This window comes from Hibiscus syriacus, unplaced genomic scaffold, assembly GCF_006381635.1.
Source record: "Hibiscus syriacus cultivar Baekdansim isolate YM2019G1 unplaced genomic scaffold, ASM638163v2 tig00112293_pilon, whole genome shotgun sequence".
In the NCBI taxonomy this organism is placed as follows: domain Eukaryota; kingdom Viridiplantae; phylum Streptophyta; class Magnoliopsida; order Malvales; family Malvaceae; genus Hibiscus; species Hibiscus syriacus.
This window is the reverse complement of record NW_024063296.1, coordinates 727,284-748,769: the sequence shown is the minus strand read 5'-3', so window position 1 is coordinate 748,769 and position 21,486 is coordinate 727,284. Positions and strand designations below refer to the sequence as shown.

At 33.6% G+C, this 21,486-nt stretch overlaps 1 protein-coding gene across 1 annotated transcript; it reads right to left on the bottom strand.

Annotated features, from left to right (window-relative positions):
* Positions 1–15,423: 15,423 nt before the first annotated feature.
* LOC120177662 (3-hydroxyisobutyryl-CoA hydrolase-like protein 2, mitochondrial) lies at positions 15,424–18,745 on the bottom strand. The gene is made up of 14 exons (XM_039183736.1): positions 18,547–18,745; positions 18,322–18,402; positions 18,148–18,216; positions 17,976–18,039; positions 17,594–17,673; positions 17,406–17,489; positions 16,853–16,937; positions 16,585–16,670; positions 16,375–16,496; positions 16,234–16,294; positions 16,045–16,143; positions 15,862–15,963; positions 15,750–15,791; positions 15,424–15,576 (listed from the first exon to the last, which is right to left on the bottom strand). The coding sequence occupies exons 1-14, from the start codon at positions 18,667–18,669 to the stop codon at positions 15,457–15,459; spliced, it is 1,218 nt and encodes a 405-aa protein (XP_039039667.1). The 5' UTR covers positions 18,670–18,745; the 3' UTR covers positions 15,424–15,456.
* Positions 18,746–21,486: the final 2,741 nt, after the last annotated feature.

Genomic DNA, 21,486 nt, shown 5'->3' with positions numbered 1-21,486 from the left:
AATTTCTAGTAAAAGAATAGAAAAAAGAAGATAGAACAAAGTAGGCTGGAGTTTGAATCACTCAAAATAAAAAGGAGAAATTCTTTATATATTCTATACTCTTAATGTCACATAGTAATATTAGATGGACAAAAGAGAGAATATTAGAGTAACCATGAAGTCACACTAATTACCTAACCATCACACTTGTTTAAGTATGACCAAACGAGTTCAACTACCCCATTTGTCCATCATTTCTCAGGTTAATGACCACAACATAGAGTGGATTACTAGGCTAGACCTACAAAATTATATTCACACATTTAACTAGTGGTCCATTATTCAAATAATTGTTATTATAAAACGATAAAGATGTCGTCCGGAATTATTATTATATATTATAATATTTACTATCATCACACTATGAAAATTAGATTGTGATCACAATTTAAATTTATGAATATAATTACAACAGATAAGATTTACGTCATCAAAAATTCTTGATCGAAGGAACAATATTTAAGGGATGCTTAATAGAGTATGACATTGATATATAACGATAATCAATTTTTATTAAATTTAAGTAAAAGTACTAAAGCTCATAAGTGAGATGGTGTAATATGATTGGCCGATTATATATAATAGTTACGTATTAAAGCTCTTTCTTTTTTAGAATTGACGCGTCTTTCTAGGGTCAAAAGCCCGAACCCCGCCTTGCTCAAATTCTGCTACGACGGTTAAAAAATAGTTAAAAATGATGTTATTATTTAAATAAGTGATTAGTTAAAATTTAGATCGGTTATGTTATATCATTTAACAAATATTATCAATTACAATAAAATATTGTGTAACGTTTATATAGTGTAATAGGTAGTGCTTATAAAATAAAATAGGCATTTAACCGGAAATATTATTAAGTACAATAACATATTAAGTAGCTCTTATATAATGTAATAAGTAGCGCTTATATAATAAAATAGGCATTTAACCGGAAATATTATCAAGTACAATAACATATTAGGTAGCGCTTATATAATGTAATAGGTAGCGTTTATATTGACCTATTTTCTAACTAAACCGATTTATTTATACAAGTAATATTACAAATTTACCTATTACATTATAATTATTAGTTTCGATGTTTTTGGGATCGATACAATTTTAAATGTATCGACACTTTATGCATGCACCTCGTTGGACATTCATTCTAGAAAAAAGTTTCGACTCAAATAAAAAAAGTGTTGATACATTATGTTGAGATATTCTCTCATAAAACCGGTATATTTATACTGGTTACATTGTAAATTTACCTATTATATTATAATTATCGATTTCGATGTTTTTGGGATCGATACTTTTAATAAATGTATCGGCACTTTATGCGTGCACCTCGTTTGGGCATTCATTCTGGACAATAAGTATCGACACAAATTCCACAAGTGTCAATACATTGTGTTGACATGTTTTGTAATTAACCGGTATATTTATATCGGTTACATTGTTAATTTACATATTACATTATAATTAGTGGTTTCGATGTTTTTTGGGTCGATACTTTTATAAAATGTATCGACACATATGTTTACCTATTCTCTCATTAAACCGGTATATTTTACCTATTACTTTATAATAATTGGCTTCGATGTTTTGAGGATCGATACTTACAATAAATGTATCGACACTGTTTTGAAAACTTTATGTTTGATAACTATACTAGACAAAATGTTAGAAACAAATATTTGTGTTTACGAATTTTTTCATTAAAAAAATCTATTTTTACCACCTACATTGTAAATTTACCTATTACTTTAAAGTTATTGAATTTTGTAGTTATTGTACATATCTAAATATGTCATGCGAATTTAATGTTGTATCCACCCTTCAACTACCACTACCAATATCACATCCTATTGAAAGCACGACTCAAGCATGTTGTTATAGATCGATACATTTTTATAAAGTGTCGACATTTTATAGGTGCTATTACTTCTTCTCTTTTAAATTCTAAAAGTGTCGATACATATTTCAATCTAATCGATACTTTCAACATATCCGGTATTGCTTTACCGATTTTGTCATTTCGAGACCGGGTTTGTCATATTTTTACCTGTTATATTGTTATGGATCGATACATTTTTATAAAATATCGATACTTTATAGGCGTTATTACTTCTTCTCTTTTAAATTCCAAAAGTATCGATATTTATTTCAATCTAATCGATACTTTCAATATATCCGATAGCGCTTTACCGGTTTTGTCATTTTGAGACCGGTTTTATCATATTTTTACCTGTTATATGGCTATGGATCGATACATTTTTTATTTGTATCGACACGAACCTACAAGCTAAGTTTGCTGGTTGCTAAATTTTTTAATATTTCTTCATGATTTCCACCTATAACTTTATTATTACTCAACATTTTCGATAACGCTAAACCAAATTTATTAAATATCTTTTAATGTATCCGGTAAAACCGTATATTAACCTGTCTTTCATGAGACAATCCGCACCTTTACAACTCTATATAGTTATTATCATGAGAACATTTTTTTAAGGGAGTCCATCAGAGACGAGTAAATTCAATTTTATTAGAAAAATATTTGACTTTGTTCGATTTACTTGATACTTAATAAAATTTACGGAGACGAGTAATATTCAATTTTATTAGAAAATTATTTGATTTGTGTTTGATTCAACTTGATATTTAATAAAATTTATGGAGACGAGTGGTATTCAATTTTATTAGGAAATTATTTGATTTGTGTTTAATTCAACTTGAAACTTAATAATTTTTTTTGTTTTAAAACACTATTTGTTCAGATTTAATAATTTTTTATACTTAATAAAATTTTATTCAACTCATATTCTTTAAAACGCTGGTCGTTCAGACTTAATTCATTGCTCATATCAAAAATTTGTTTATTTTTTAAAAATGTATACAAAATCTAATCATATTGAATAGAGATTAATATAAACGTAAATTAACAAATTAAAAAACGATTAAAAGAATATTTAAATTAATTCAAAAGTCCAAATTTTAAAATAATAATCTATAAATACATCAAATTAATAAATTGCAATCATCCTCGAAAAAACAGTGTAACAATATATAATTAATTCTAAAAGTAGGACAATCAACGTCCTAATAAACCATGAAAATAAATTAATCAAATGTTCATTAATTTATTGAATCAAGTTAGATTTTATTCAATTCGATTCATTAAGTGTAGACACTAATTTTCTTCCGAATCTACTTTTATATGTATATATATATATGTATTATATAGTAATATACTTTACTTTTTGAAAATGTTTTTGAAAAAAATATAATTTTTAGAAAACGATTTTCGAATATATATAGTTTTGAAAACATTTCAAAAATATATATTATATAGTTTTGAAAATTTTTAAAAACCATATATATAGTTTTTTAAAAAATATATTTTAAAATATATATAATATATAGTTTTTGAAAACATTTTTTGAAAACATATGTTGTATAGTTTTTGAAAATATTTTGAAAACATATATAATTTTTGAAATATTTTTGAAAACATATATATAATATATATTTTTTGAAAAACATTTTTCTTTAAATAAGGTTTTGAAAACATTTTTTTTATTTTTTTTATTTTTTTATTTATTTATTATTATTATTTTATTATTATTTTATTATTATTATTTAGGGGTCCAAAATCGGGGTCCAAGGTGCAGTTCAACAGCAGCCCAACTGGGTTTGGGCCTGACCCAACCCAAACCCGATTAGGGTTTCACACATCCCAGTCAGGCGCCGTATAGGAGGGAAACAGAAAGTTCCAGAAGCATGAACCAACAGTCACAAATAGCGCGAGATTTCCGGCGGCCGGGGAAATCAGGACTGACCCATCCCGAAATCCCTGGTCAACGACGAGTTTACCATGATAGCCGGAACTAACAGGCTACCGGTGGGGGCTATAAATACCCTCACAAAGCCACTGCCAAGGGGTACCATCATCGATCAACAGCCACAAAGATAGTAAACCGTGAACCATCGCAACCCATCAACACCAAAACATAAAACCAAAACCCACCACAATAACCAAAAGCCGAAACAAAACACACAGAAACACAAAAATACAAAAAAAAACGATCGAGAGCCGAGCAAAGTGGGAAGCAAGCACGCCGGGAAAGTGAAAGGTCTCGCCGGAAAAAGGTAAAATCCGAGTGTTTTTTGTAGATCTACGCAGTTCGGGCTTGGTTACGGTGAATCAGGGTTTGATTTTGATTTGAGCATGACGATAGGGTCATTTGGTGAGGCTTTGGCATTTTCCGGCTGCCACGGGCGGCGATCGGAGTGCCGGCGTCACGGCCATCGGGGAAGGGTGAGAAATAATGAGAATGAATGGAAAATGGGTCTTTTGGCCCATTTATATATGGGGGACCATTGCGCAAATAGAGGATTTTTAAATCCTCTCCACAGTCCCTCGTACTTTGATTCGCTTTGCAATTCAGTCACCAATTGTAATTTGGCCTCAGAATTTTCAATCTAATCAATTTGATCCTGGTTTATATTTTTATATTTTGGTGAATTGGCCCCTCACCTTTTATTTTGTATTCTGCATATCATTTTTCTAATACCAATTTAACCCATTAATTCCAATTTGTTTCAATTTAATCCTCTAAGTTTTATTTTATCATTATTATTTTTTTTTCTTTTTTTTCATGTTATTTTTATTTTATTGATTTCAAACTTTAACTTTTTTTATTCCTTTACTATTTTCTTTTTAAATTATCATTTTTATTCTTTTTTAACTTTTTTTATTCTATTTTTATTTATCATTTTTTACTTATTCATTTTTTATTTATTTTTTCCAACTTATTTAATTTTTAATTTTTTAATTTTTAATTTTTTCTTTAGTTTGATTTGTTATTTTTTTGATTTGTTTATTATTATTATTATTATTTTCTCTAACATTTTCGATATTCTTTTTTAGAAGAATTCCAACCAATCAAAGGTAAGTAATTTGAATCGGGTTTTTAAGTTTTAATTTAAATTTTCAATTTTCGCAATTAAAGAAAACCGATAAATTAATTAGTACCGAAAGGACGGTTCAAGGGTGCTAATCCTTCCTTGACCGTAATCGACTCCCGAACTCGACACATTTCTGGTAAAACGTAGATCAGGTAAGATGGTGTATGATCCGCCTAAATGTTTGTTTAGTGATCGGTGACGACTCTAATACATTCATTCAAGTGGAAGCCCAATTTCAGGCCCAACTGAAAGACGATTCCGACAGCTTGCCGACTCTGCTGGGGACAAGTAAGTGAGTCAGGCTAAGGTAATTTCCAGTTGTCTTTTTAATGAAAATGATAAGTTTAAATTTTAAGGTAACTCTTTGATCCTTATTGCTTACTTCTGATTATTTTATATTTTTCGAATAAATAGTTGTATTGACATTTTTTTTGCAATGATTTCAGATTTTTGAAAAGTTTCTATCTCTGGCTTTATACCCGAGCTCCGAACCCTTTTTAAGTGGGGGTGAAAGCGACGCCTTCGTGAGAATTTATTCTCCGCACAGGCCTACCAAGTAACCTTTGGAATTCATATACCTTATGTCTTCGTGTGAATTTATTCACCGCATAGGAATAAAGGAATATATCCTCTCGATTTTAACTTAGTCCACATGAGCTTGTAATGGGCTTAGGACTAAGGGTCTGGCAAACCCAGGGGGCACCAGCAAGGAGAATTCGGGTACCTTTTTTAGAACCTAAACGGGGAGACTACAGTGAATTAGAGCCCACCCCAAAACCTCATTTCAAACCCTAGGCTATTTTGAGTTCATTTCATGCCCTATTTTCTGTTCAAAGCATATGAACTAGAAATTTATACAGTTAGGACTTGTTCAAAATCAACTTGCGGGATAGAGATCATGTCCAAGTAGGAATCATAAGCATGTGGGGTAAATATTATGTAGGGCAGGACCTTTTATTTTCATTATTGTTTCGATTTACCTCACTAACTCTTTTTATTTTTGTTCTCTTTATTTTATTTTCATCATTTGCATCATTCAAAAGAGGTGTTGATCCACCAAAAACGTGTTCGTTAAAGGTAAATAATCTTTATTTATGGACAAAGGGGTTATAATATCAGAGATGAAAAGCTCAGAAGTCCAGCTATGGTAAAAAAAGACTCAGAATGGACCAGATTTACACCAAGCACATCAGAAGTCAACTTTTTGAGCCAACAAAGGTTGCAGGGGCAGACGAGAAAAATGTTACTTACCTGGAGAGTCCCTTCAAAGATGACAAAAACAAGGTGGCAAAGCGATAGCTGAAACTGTAGGCTACTGTTGACGAATTCAAGAAACAAGTAGCTAAACTTCAGATAGCTCTTAATGATGGAGGGTTTCAATGGCGTTTTCGTTAGAGAACATACTCAACAGAGAGTGAAAACTGGAGATACAGCTATTCGAGACTTCTTGGGCAGCTCGTCACCTGCACGGTTTAGCCAGAGAAGCTGAAATAGGTCGACAGGGTATTCAACCGGTGACAGAAAAAGGCGGAAGACGAATCAACCTGTTAGAAGCTGTTCGGGGTCTATGTATTTAAAATGTTTTTTGTCTCCTAAGACATAACACCTTTGTCCCCAATAAGGATTATTTACAGTAATAGACACATTTTTGGATCAGTGCCTCGAAACTTCATGCATATTTCGCATTATTTTTTCCTTTCCTTTTCTCTTCTTTTCTTTTTTCATTACATTAACTAACAAGAGATGTCTCATAAAAAAGGATTAAAGCAAGGACATTCCCGAAGAAAAAATTTGTGCATCTAAGGGTACATCAAAAGGAGCCCCGATAAATGAAACGATTGAAAGATGGGGAGTAAGTACATATGAATGCCCTAATCCTCGACATTCTGGAAATAACGAGGCATCCTAATGAGGCCTTATTCCATTTTGCAGTATCCTGTTTTGATTTTGTTTTTTTTAACTTTCTCATATACTTTTTTTGTAACTTGCTTTCAAACTCTCATATTTTACTTTTTAAGGATATTTTAATGAATTTATGTTGAGCATTGAATCAAATCTACAACTTGAAATTCTTTGAATATCAACTGAGTTAAGAAACTTTGTAAGTGATCAGAGTTATAGATCTTTGACAAAGTAACATGATTAAAGGCTAATAAAACAAAGGACTTTGACCTCAAACAAAAACCAATAAACAAGAGGCTTGGTATTTAGTATGTATAGGAGCGGACAACATGGGGCATCCCTTATATATGACATTATTATACTTTTGTTGAAGACGTTCAATGATTATAATCTTCACAGATGGAATAGTCGAGTAGGTGAATCTAGTTTAAGTCAGCTGCTTGGAAATTGAACTATAAGGATGAGATTTCTTAACTTTCAAAAACACCTAGACTATAACAGATTCTTCTTGACAAACTTAAGAAATTAGATTCGTATACGCAGATTATAATATTATATATATACAATAAAGCTTGAATTATCCCTCTAAAGCAATTGGTTAAACGCTCTGGCTTTATGGATAAGATCCAACTAGCCTGATAAAGGTGGTTATAATATACAATAAAGCTTGAGTTATCCCTCTAGAGCAATTGGTTAAACACCCCGGCTTTATGGATAATATTCACCTAGCCTGATAAAGGTGATTGTAATGTCTATACAATGATATTAAGTTGTCCCTCTAGAGCAATTGGTTAAGCGCCCTGACTTTATGGATTCAGCTTGCCAGACAATGACAATATTAAATAAGGAGTTTTGGTAAAGATGGACTAAGGGAGTTAAGGAACACTTGTTATAGTCAAATTCACATGAGCACTCAAGAATTTCATTTTTAGACTGATATTTCTATACTACCTTTTGTTAGAGGAGCTTACAAAACTTGAATAAATGGAAGATTTCAGTGAACCAAAATAGAAGGTCTAGTAATTGATAATACTAGTTGCGTCATTTTGTCCGCATCCAAATAAAATGCCAAGCCAAGAAAAAGACATGTTGCAATAACCGAAAAATGACATTTTTTATAGGAGGCCAACCTAAAGCCAACTCATCCATTTGAACATTTTTCAAAGAGCTATAACTCTAAAAGCATAAAAAGAGCTATTGATTCCTTTGTTATTCTTTAAACTTATGTTTATGATTCGATTCGATTGCGAGCTTGAATTAAAGAGCAATATTTTACAGAATTCTTCTATTTCATATCTTTTTTCCCTCCTAAATAAGAGAAAAGAAAAAAATATTTTCAAACAGGACAATCTCAAATGTGAAAGGCTGCAACCCGAGAAGAAAATGGGGCATGATTGATTCCAATGATCAATATTGGCATACAAAGCACGAGACTTCGTCCAAGATTAATTTATATTACAAGCAACTTAGATATACTTAAGAGCATTACATTTATCATTTTTCACATGCATAATTTTTACAGCTTTTAGAGTCAAGTTTCGACTTTAAGACGAAGGATACTCGATTCAAAAGCACCTTTAAAGATCGATGGTGGTTTCTTAACTCAGCAGCGAGAAGCTACACCTCAACCAACTCGACAGATTGAAAGATCAGAATCAATTTCAGATGGGTTCGAGAGCCAATTCAGAACGAATCTAGTTCAACTCAACTCAATAATGAGTAGCAGGTTTTCAGTTATCATTTTCAAGCCAGATTACAATTCCACGACAGAAGATATCCGGCTAACAAAATTTATCAGTGGGCTTTCCCGTGATGGGGAGTCATCTAAAAATCATATAACTTGGTTTAGACATGCTCAGAGGAACCACATGAAGAATTATGACCGGCATAGACTTGTGAAGGGAAGCCATTTTAAAAAAAAAAAAAACTATTTGCAGCATAACTCAAGGCTAGAAGGGTTATCTACCGAAGACCTTCAACTTCGATTACACTCAGCTCAAGGCAAATCATTTTCAGCATAGCTTAAGGCAAGAAGGGCTATCTGCCAAAGACCTTCGAATTCGATTACACTCAGCTCAAGGCACATCATTTGCAGCATAGCTTAAGGCAAGAAGGCCTATTTGCCAAAGACCTTGGAGTTCGATTACACTCAGCTCAAAGGAACATCATTTCCAGCATAACTCAAGGATAGAAGGGTTATCTGCCAATAAAAGATACGCTCAGCTTCAAGGCACATTATTTGCAACATAACTCAGGGCAAGAAGGGCTATTCGCCAACAAAAGACCTTCGAGTTCGACTACGCTCAGCTCCAAGGCATATCATTTGCAATATAACTCAAGGCTAGAAAGGTTATCTGCCAATAAAAGACCTTCGAGTTCGACTACGCTCAGCTCCAAGGCACATCATTTGCAACATATCTCAAGGAAAGAAGGGTTATTTTCCAACAAAAGACCTTCGAGTTCGACTACGCTCAGCTCCAAGGCACATCATATGCAGCATAACTCAAGGCTAGAAGGGTTATCTGCCAACAAAAGGCCTTCGAGTTCTACTACGCTTAGCTCAAAGGCACATCATTTGCAACATAGCTCAAGGCAAGAAGGGCTATTTGCCAACAAAAAACCTTCGAGTTCGACTACGCTCAGCTCAAAGGCATAACATTTGTAGTATAGCTCAGGGCTAAAAGGGTCATCTGAAAATAAAAGACCTTCGAGTTTGATTACGCTCAGCTCAAAGGCACATCATTTACAGCATAACTCAAGGAGATAAGGGTTATTTGTAATCAAAGACCTTATAGTTCAATTACATTCAACTCAGAGGCAAATCAATTTTACAATATAGCTCAAGACAAGAAGGGATATCTATCAACAAAATTGTCGAGTTCGATTCCATTCAGCTCGATGACACATCAATCACACTACTTTTCGGTGGTAGCGGAGGTTTTTAAGTCGAGAAGATGACCTGGGTTAGTTGTGTCATAGTGACAAGAAACTGTTTTCCGATAGCACAATTTTAGTCGAGAATAGCTATCTGTCAACAAAGACCTTTCGAGTTTGATCTCATTCAGCTCGAGGGCCTATCAACCACAGGGTGAAATCAAAGAATTACTTTCTAGTCGAATTTTAAACCAAGGTCTTTAAACCGAGAAGAAGAACGAAGTTGATTGCAATTTGGCAACGAGAAGCCACATTCTGATTTCAAATTCTGAATTACGGCTTCAACTCCATATCATTTCAAGTTGGGCTTGACTTCGCGATGGAGGAGTCACCCGTAACCCAATTCGACAGGGAGTTATTTTTCAACTCCACCAAACGAAAATTTGTGTCCTTTTATCTTTGCCCTATTTTTTGTTCTACAAAAAAAGACAAAGAGGGGCAGCTGTAGACACTAATTTTCGTTCGAATCTACTTATATATATATATATATTAGTAATATAGTTTAATTTTTGAAAATGTTTTTCAAAAAAATATAATTTTAGAAAATGGTTTTCTAATATATATTATATATATATATATATATATATAGTTTTGAAAACTTTCAAAAATATATATTATATAGTTTGAAATTTTTTTAAAAACATATATATAGTTTTTCAAAAAAATATTTTTAAAATATATATAATATATAGTTTTTGAAAACATATGTTGTATAGTTTTTGAAAATGTTTTAAAAACTATAAAATATTTTGAAAACATATATAGTTTTTAAAACATTTTTGAAATCATATATATAATATATATTTTTTGAAAAACATTTTTTTTAAAATAAGGTTTTGAAAACTTTTTTATTATTTATTTATTTATTTATTTTTATTTTCATTATTATTATTATTATTTATTATTATTATTATTATTTATTTCTATATTTTTTTCAGGGGTCCAAAATCCGGGTCCAAGGTGCGATCCAACAGTAGCCCAACCGGGTTTGGGTCTGACCCAGCCCAAACCCGATTAGGGTTTCACACATCCCAGTCAGGCACCGCATAGGAGGGAAACATAAAGTTTCAGAAGCATGAACCAACAGTCACAAACGGCGCGAGATTTCTGGCCGGGGAAATCGAGATTGACCCATCCCGAAATCCACGGTCAACGACGAGTATACCATGATAGCCGAAGCTAACAGACCACCGGTGAGGTGTATAAATACCCCCACCAAGCCACTTCCAAGGGGTACCATCATCGATCAACAGCCACAAAGACAGTGAACCATCGCAACCCATCAACACCAAAACATAAAACCAAAATCCACCACAACAACCAAAAGTCAAAACAAAACACAAAGAAACACAAAAAATACAAAAAAAACGATCGAGAGCCGAGCAAAGCGGGAAGCAAGCACATCAGGAAAGTGAAGTGTCTCGCCGAAAAAAGGTAAAGGCCGAGTTTTTTTTGTAGATCTACGCGATTCGGACTTGGTTACGGTGAATCGGGGTTCGGTTTCAGTTTGAGCGTGATGAGAGTGTCATTTGGTGAGGTTTTGGCATTTTCCGGCTGCCACAGGCGACGGCCGGAGTGGCGGTGTCACGGCCTTCGAGGAAGGGAGAGAGCTATAGAGCTTTTCTTGTGTAAAGGGGGAGGTTTTTGTGAGAAATAGTGAGAATGGATGGAAAATGGGTCTTTTGGCCCATTTATATACGAGGGACCATTGTGCAAATAGAGGATTTTTAAATCCTCTCCGCAGTCCCTCGTACTTTGATTCGCTTTTGCAATTCAGTCACCAATTGTAATTTGGCCTCAGAATTTTCAATCTAATCAATTTGATCCTGGTTTATATTTTTATATTTTGGTGAATTGGCCTCTCACCTTTTATTTTTATTTTGCAGATCATTTTTCTAATACCAATTTAACCCATTAATTCCAATTTGTTTCAATTTAATCCTCTAAGTTTTATTTTATCATTATTATCTTTTTTATTTTGTTCATGTTGTTTTTATTTTATTGATTTCAAACTTTAACTTTTTTTTTATTCCTTTACTATTTTCTTTTTAAATTATCATATTTTATTCTATTTTTATTTATCATTTTTTTACTTATTCATTTTTTATTTATTTTTTTCCAACTTATTTAATTTTTTAATTTTTATTTTTCTTTATTTTGATTTGTTATTTTTTGATTTGTTTATTATTATTATTATTATTTCTCTAACATTTTCGATCTTCTTTTTTAGAAGAATTCCATCCAATCAAAGGTAAGTAATTTGAATCGGGTTTTTAAGTTTTAATTTAAATTTCCAATTTTCGCAATTAAAGACAACCGATAAATGAATGGGTTTTTAAGTTTTAATTTAAATTTCCAATTTTCGCAATTAAAGACAACCGATAAATTAATTGGTACCGAAAGGGCGGTTCAAGGGTACTAATCATTCCTTGATCGTAACCGACTCCCGAACTCAACACCATTTCTGGTAAAACGCATATCAGGTAAGATGGTGTCCGATCCGCCTAAATGTTTAAGTGATCGGTGGCGACTCTAACACATTCATTCAAGTCAAAACCAATTTCGGGCCCAACCGAAAAACGTTTCCAACATTAAGATTTTGCATCGAGTTCGATTAGAATAAATTCAAATAAAGTAATAACTAAATTTTAACCGAATTAAGTTTGGAGCTATTGAAGTCGGTTAGTATCCCTATAGAATATATGCATATATGGTAGCTAGCGTTAAATGTAGTTGTGGCTTTAGAGAGTTGAAGATGGATTTCAATGTACAAAAAATAATCCCCCCCCCCCCCGAGCTTATTTCAAGTGTTCAATGGCTCCCGGATGCCCTGCACACTCTCACACACACAATAGTGATATTTTATGCTCAAACTGTAAAATTTGGTGATTGTTATATGAAGACATTGAAAAATGAATTACAATCTCATCATCTTTGTTTTAAGTTTAATGATACTTGGAAGACAAATTTTCTATCCCTGACTTGAATTATTTCTTTTTTAAATAAAATTCTTTTTATTTTTGTACATCCGTTTGTTTAGTTTCTTTATAATACTTTATCCATGGTGATAATTATTTTGTAGTTTGTTCTTAAATATACTTGACAATATTACACGTGACACGAAAAATCTAACACCCCGAAACTTGGATTAGTAAATCAGGTTAACCTGAGACTCAAAGTTTGAGTTACATGTATCTTAAAGTATAGTAGACCAAGTTTATTGTTTTTGGGCTTGAGTTAGGGCCCAAGAGTTTTGGTGGTTGGTTATGGGTGTTGTGTAAATTAGAAATTTGGGGACTAAAAGTGCAGTTTACCCATGGTTAATTTTGAAAGTTGAAAACCCTCTCATGTATTATGTTTTTACGTGAACCACTCCCCTTATCTTCTCACCAAATGCTCTTCTTCTTTCTTCCATAATTTCTTTCTTCCCTCTTCCATTCCAAGTGGGAGTTCAAACATTTAAAGTCTAGTGTGGTGAAACTAAGGTGAGAATGTCAATCTTCATCCTCCAAGCTTTGTTTTAAGTTCCATTTCATTAGTTTTTATGCATAGAACTAAAAATGGTTCTTGAGAGATTTGTGGGAATCCATTGATTCTAGCTAAGTTTTGAGTTATAGGGAGTTTGTTTGGATGTTATTCAACTCCTAGATGGATTGGTAATCCATTTTCTTATTTTGTTTAGTGAAGGAGATAGGAGAAAGTTCAAGAGCTAAAGGAAAATAAAAGTTAAATCTTGAGTGAGTTGAGAAAGTTTCTAGCCATCCAAATAGCAAGCTCACATCTTTACAACTCTTCTATACTCTTAGTGAGTTATTAGAAGTTCAACATAGTTTAAATGTTTGAGTTGAGCATGATAAGCATTTTCATGGTGAAATTCTTGTCTTAGAGTTATAAATGTGTTTAAAGCCTCTAATATGACCCTTGTTGATCAAATAAAATTTTAATCATGTTTGAGGACCTCAATAAGGTCTTTAGGATTGAAAATAGAGTTTTTCATACTTGTTTTATGACTTATGCATGTAGAATATCGATACTATAGGGATAATATCGATACTTGTTCTTCGTTTTTGGATAAAATCGTGTTTTATGGGTAGGAGTATCGAAACTCTTTAAAGAGTTTCAAAACTTTGAGTCATAGTTTCGAAACTCCCAGAAAGCATTGACACTGAGCAGTTCAGAATGCTTAAAAGTATAGATACTTATATAAAGTATCAAAACTTTTGTAGGAGTATCGATACTCTTGGGCTAGTATCGATACTTTCAGTATGTTTTGGGGGAAAAGACAGTTTTTAAGGAAATTAGACTCGAGGAACCCCCAATATTTATTTATATCATCAAATAAGACTACAAGTGAAAATATTAACGATATTAATATTACACTTAGAAACAAGATCAATTAGGATGACATAAAAATAATCTTGGATGATGCTCGGGAAACGATCAGGACACCTGAGTTCCTTTAGAAAATGTTAGCATTATCGAAAGTATAGATTTAATCTGGATATATACTTAGGTAGTGTCTGAGGCACTTAAAGCTAACTAGCTTGGGCGCAAGGTCCGACACTCAAGGAGTGAGATAGTCGAGGGGATTAACCGATGCAGAGATTCTGGGAAACCAGCCTTGGTAGACTAGAGGGGTGTGTGAGCTCTGAGATGCAGAACCCTCAGTCGCACCATGATATCTACTATAGAGTAGAGAGTGCAGTATACGAGTATACTCACTATTGCAGTTATCAGTTAGCTTGTGCATGACATGAACACTTTTAGTATGGCTTAGTTGTTAGTGTGGCACTGGGCTAGTTAGCTCAGAGTTTGGAATTTGTTTCCTTACGCAGGTTAGCCGAGGAGCAGTCCGAGGACTTTTTGACACCAATGATCCAAACCAAGATAGTGCATAGTACATCTCGAGTTTATCTTTAAAGGACATGTATAATTGTAAACCTCAATTTGTCTATTTTTGTATGAGTCGTAATTCATTTTAAAATATGGTCTGCATGATTTAAATATTAGTTTGAAAGCTCCTAATGTAAACTATTTTATTTAAATTGTGGTTGATTTATTTTAGCATGAGTGGTTACAAATGGTCGTTTTAAAACGGAAAAAAATTGAAAGAGAAGTTTGGTTAGCCACTCCGGTGGTTCCGTGTGACATTATTATTGGTCGACTATGCATCTTACTGATTTAGGGTGTTAAAAAATATTTTAATTATATTAATAATATGTGTATTTATTTTCTAAAACATTATTTAATATATTATCTATATGAACAATATGTTTAGCGTAATATTCAGTAGAACGAATTCTATAAACTTCTATACGAATATTTCTTATTTTAATAATAAAAGTTAACCTTGTTTAAAAATAATTATAACAAATACGATTTAATAAAAGAATCTTACATCCTACTAACCAAACATCATCTTATATTTCGGACCAAATGAACCACAGCTACTATAAGTTAAAATAACATTCATGTGAAGTAATCTTATTATTCAAGAAAATAATATCATATTTCGTGAACCAAACGTTTCTTAATAAAAATCAAATATTTCTTCTTCTTCTTGGTGTTTTTGGTGAGTTTAATGTTAAGTTCCTTAAAAATCTCATAGTTTCCCAAGAAAGAAATGTTTCACATAAAAGGTTCTCTCAATGCTGTTGGCAGAAGCAATTCGGGCTCTAATTCCCCAAGTGGGGTGAAATAGTACTCCACCATGTCTTTGCTCACCTCTTCCAGCCTTGGAGGATCCCACTGCAAATGGATCACACACAAACATTCCAGTAACGATATAGACGCGTGCATGTGCGTATGAGTGTGTGCGCGCGCGTATGCATGTGCATGTGCATATGCATATGCATATGCGTGTGGCGTGCAGCGCGCATGCATGTGGGCACAAGTCTATGGCGTGTATATTAACATAATACCTTGGGAGCAAAATCTTTGTCCACTAACCGAGCCCGAACGCCCTATACAAACAGCTCGATTAAGCTCACAGATTTTTCTCTTTATATAAAAGGAGAAATATAAAGATCATACCTCGAAGAAATCATTAGAGACCTGTTTGGAGATCCCAGCAAGGGACATCCTATATTCTCGTGCTAGACACTGATCAAGAGATTGAAATCTACCTTCTCGTATCTAATTCGACAAAGAAACCGAAGAGTGCAGTTAGCAGCCAAGAATGGAATTTAAAGCAGTTGTAAGCACTGAGTTGCTTACAGATCGTAGAGTGACTTTCAAGCTCAATGGTGAGGCTTCCTTCATTTTTCCGAGCATGGTCTTGCACCAATCATCATAGGTTCCACCTGCCTCGGTTTCCTGAATGAATGAATTTTTGAAACATTAAATGGCACATGCATCCAAGAGTCTATATGAACAGCATACACGACTACATAGAATTAAGCTTACCAGAGAATCAATAATTTCCTCAACGGTGTCATGGCAGAAACATTTATCGATCGTCTCAATCCTGAAACAAAAATCAGGTGATAACGCAAGACAAATATAGAAACTGTCCTCAAGTGCCATTGTCCCTTAAACAACGATTACCTGTGAAGAATACTGCTCCTATCTGGATAAACAATGTCACCGTACTGTGCAAGAGAAGACACGATGGCAGTAGGGTCATCGTTCATCAAGCTACCCAGATGTTCTTCAATCCAAGCAAGTCGCTGTCACGGACAGCTCATTCAAATAAGACAAGAAAAGAGGAGCCGGAGAAAAAGCACAAATGCATATGGAAGAGCAGAAAGAACAAACAGCATTTAAACAATAGTGGGTAGCCAGGCCACAGGCAATCATTTCGATGCCATTAAGCTTTTCTCCCGTTAGTGCTAAGCATTCCCCTGTTGGAAACAGTACACATGACTTGTTAAGATGAATGGAATGTATATACCCAGATACAAGCAAATATTCTGGACAAATGAAACATTCTTACATCTAAACTAGAAAATTATATGAAATAATTAAGCTTTGTATATCACGGAGTTTAGCTACATATTTGAAAACTTATTGAAACGGTCATCACCTAAGTAACCAGGTAGGCGAGAAAGATAAAATGAAGCCCCTGCATCCGGATGGAACCCCAATTGAGTCTCTGGATGAGAAAAAGCCTGAAAATGTTTTGGGTGATAAGACAGTTATACAAGTCCAGAAACTTGAAAGGACAAATATGGGGGCAAAGGGATAGGGGAGGATTATGTGTTCGATTTATATTCCTGAATTTGAACCATCATTCATCCAAATGATCTCCGATTTTCTTTATCGAAGGCAGCAGTAATATCATAGTATATATCTCAAACAAATACAAGAAGAGAAGAATGGTTGTGTTTCATCCAAATGATATCACCCTCCCTTCTTGATGTTGTCTCATTCAGTAGCATGAAGTGGTTGTGTTTCATTCTAGTAAAAAAAGTTTCATCCAAATGATATCACCCTCCCTTCTTGATGTTGTCTCATTCAGTAGCATGAAGTGGAATTTATAGTGCATTGAAGGTATGCCAATCATAAGAAACATAATGAACCGGATCAGTACACAAATTCTATTACAAGAATTTTTTGTGAAGGTATGGATCACATACAGTTTTATCAGTCACTAAACGAAACATCCCTGGGAGAGACATTCCACCTCCACATCCCATCGTTATACCATCCAAGATTGCCACCTGCGTGTATGGGCAGTACACATTATTATCACAAGTCTCATATGCACCAAAACAATTCAGAAGTACTTCATATGGTATCCATCACTCAAAGGTTAAATTCTCACATGTGGCTTCAAATATGTTCCTTGTATGTATACGAACTTATACAGCGTCTCAAAAAAACTTTTACATTCTTCAACGTTCCCTGCACAGATATAAGAACTTGAACCATGAATCACTATCTATTCAAAAGCTAGAACTTAGTCGTAATTATGAGACCAATAGAGCAATTTAATTGGAAGGAAATTCCATCGAGATGTTTGATGTGATATATTAAGGTATCAATTAAAAATAGCTTGGAACACTCAAACACTCATATGTTCATTAAAATTCCCGCCCATCTAAGTTGCTCTTAGTTCAAATTGGTCATAACGAACCCCATAGTCGAGTTGCACTTAGTTTAAACTGTCGAAACAAGTGACTAAACAAAAATGATAGGTGGCTAACCTTCATTAAGTGAGTGATAGAGAGAAACAGCATCAACACCAGAACAGAAAGCCCTGCCACTACCCTTCAATAAATTTCAAAACAAAAGCTTAGACAAAAACAAAGGTCGAATCCGAAATGTCAAGGGCATGAAGAAATTCCAATTACAGAAGACAAATCCAATGTTATATACCTTCAATAAGACAAATCCAATGTCGGGGTTCTCTTCCCACGATTCATACAATTTCTTCAACCGAGATGCCTATATATCCAAAAACAACTTTAATTTATTCAAGACTGGAAACTAAAAAGGTATGGACTTTAAGATTACTAAGTAAGAAGAAAAGAGAAAGTGCAAGAAATTAACCATTGAGTTGGTAAGTGGGTTGAGAGCAGAAGGTCTATTGAGAATGGCTGTTCTTGATTTAGCTCTTCCTTCCACTAAAACCTGAAAAAAATAAGCAAACTTTGACACAAAACATGCACTAGTGTCTTCCATTTTTCTCGGAAAAATCACAAATTTAACCTAAAAAACATACTTTACACGAATAACAATAAACCCAGAAAAAAAAACAATAAATTTCTCAAAGACCTGGTCTTGGAAATCATCATATGGGGCGTAGAGTGGCTGAGCAGAGAAGCATCTTTGATGGGGGAGAAACCCAAGTCTTTGAAATGACTGCTTTGCTTTTATTAAACCTTTAGCTCTCTGCATCTTTTCTCTTCTCCTTCTCTTTCAATGTTCCTTTGCGTCTGAGCTATGGAGAACTGTTGTTTGTTGTCTTTCGCACAGTTGAGGTTTTGGGGTTTATGTATCGAGGATTGATCGTAGCCGTTGGATTTATTGACTGCCTTAGTCATACCAAAAAAAACTCGGTTCGGTATAAGTGATATGAACGGTACATATTAACAAGCCCACACAGTTAGGGCTAAGCCCTATGAATTCATTCTTGGTTAAACTAATGATTTGGTCCATATACTATACTCATTTAGGATTTAGTCCCTAGATTTTAGTTAGGCATAATTTGATCTTATTCTTTTATAATGTCGTGTAGGGATGGCAAATGAACGGGCAGGCACAGATATCCTTTCCTCTGTCTTCGTACTCGCATATTATTTTTGCATCCACCACCTACCTATCACCTACGATGGGTAAAATTTTAAATTCATATCGGTTCACGTGGGTACATTCTGAAATCTACCCCACACCTACTATCCAACTAGATACCCACCACCCATCTTAGACACGCCTAAAAGCAACCTCACATATTACATAAACAGTGATATTTAATTCTAAAATTATTTATATCCTAAAAAGTAATATCCTATAAAATCTTAAGATTTATACAATAATATCTGAAATTATACTTAAATTCAGAATGATCCAAATTTTATATGATTAATAGTTAGTGGCAAGTGGATGTAGGGCGAGTAATGTCTCAAACTCTTCACCTACTCACTAACCATGGCGGATATAAGTTTTTACATTTACACCCACCCACCCACCCACTACCTACTAAACTTAGGGATTGTTTGTTTATTTCAGAATGATTAAACGTTGAATGATTTAGAGGCTCTGTATGAATTAGCTCTGAATGTGACATGTTATTTGATAATGGCTCTGAATCATTCAGAATGTACTTCTGTGTTGAATCATTCAGCACTGTTTTGTTGAATCAGTCAGCACTGAATCATTCAGAGGTGCGAAACCTGAACGGTTCAACATTTAACACTGAATGGTTCCATTAAGAGACAAACAAACAACCCATTATACTCATTCACACCCCAATTGAAGTGGATACAGTGCAAAATCCATAAAATTATACTCGTCTACGATCCCTAATACCATAGGTTAGTCCTAATAGTAATTTAATTATGATTCTAAAAATTTTAAATCTCGACGCATTAAGATGACTAAAATCATAAATTAATTATTTGATTTTGTTATACTTTTAGAGATAATTTTTTACAATTAACTCTGCCTATTAAAAGTTTCAAATAAATCCTTTCATCAATCAAGATCTCCGGAACTTTATAACTTTTAATTGATCACAATTCCTTGACAAATTTATTGGCAAAACTACAAGATATGCTAGGCCCAAATCTAATGTCAAATAATTAAAATTTATTTGTTTAATTTATATACCTACAAATAATAATTATCACTTTAGATTTTACATTCACACGTTATTGAGATTAATATAAAAAGTCCATCATCGATCGACTCCTCAATTGAAACGCAAAAAGGAAATTTTCCATCTGTTAAAAAACAAAAGCAGCCGAAACTAACACCGGTTCTAGTAATCCCATGAGATTACTAGTGCCAACGTGAGCACGAATGTAAATTTACCCATAAAACACGGAGGAGGCTCGAATGAAAATGGAGAAGGGAGGGAAGGGGAGAGTGATTCCAAAAAAAAGAGAAAAAGAGAGAAGCATTTCGAAAAAACGGAAGAAAAATAAGAAAGGAGAAGAAGCAATTTTCACCGTGTTTGAAGCTAGTCGGGAAGCCAAAGGGTCACTGGATTTTTGAAAGATTTCAAAAGGTATTGCTTTAGATCTAGGGTTTTAGGGTAGGTTTTAGATTGCAAGAGGCTCAGGATCGCATTAAGGAAGAAGATGGGATCATTTTGGGGTATTTTTGGCTGACTATGGCCACCGTAAGCTGCCGTAAATCGCCACCGGCGAGCGGCCGTGAACCGCCACTGATGAACGACAACCTTCTTTCCTGACAATAGGGACTTGAGAGAATTTTCTCTCTTTCTTTAATTTAATGCTGAGGGAATAAAAATGAGATTAGGGCTCTAAAAAGTTATAATGGGGTATTTATATAAAACGCAAAACAACGTCGTTTAAAACTAGGTTTCCCGTGTTTCAGTACATGAGTTAATCCCAGTCCCAGCTATCCTTACTTTGTAACATTTTATTTTAGTCACTAAATACAATTTTTATATATTATTTTTTGATCTTCAAGTTTCTCGATTTTTATATTTTAGCCACTACATGCTTTATTTTTTTTATCTTCAAGACTGTTCAACTATATATTTATTTATTTATTTATACATGTATTTTTTTTGACTGCCAGAGGTCTTCCACGGAAACTGCTCTCAACCTGACGTTGGGGACAGCCTACTACCCTACCTCCCCTTACCCCATTGCATATGGGAATAGGGTTTTGTTCTTGTTGTTGTTAAATATCCTATTTGTTCATTAATTTTGGACTTATTATATATATAAAAAAATTGCATGATTTTTTACTTTAAATCCCTTTTAGTTTGTTGTATAGTCATTTCGGTCACTATTTGATTTTTAATCATTGCGTTTCAACACCTTAATTTCATCCCGCTTCCGCTTTGGTCCCTAAATTAATTTTAGTCCTTCTTTCTTGACTGGTCTGTTCCCGTAATTTTCCATTTATATTTAGACCATTTTTTTTTACATTTTGTTCCTTAGTATACTGTTATTTAGATTTAATTATGCTTCAGTAGGTTTGCTTAATTTCTGTAACTTACATAACGGCTTGTCAAGCGTT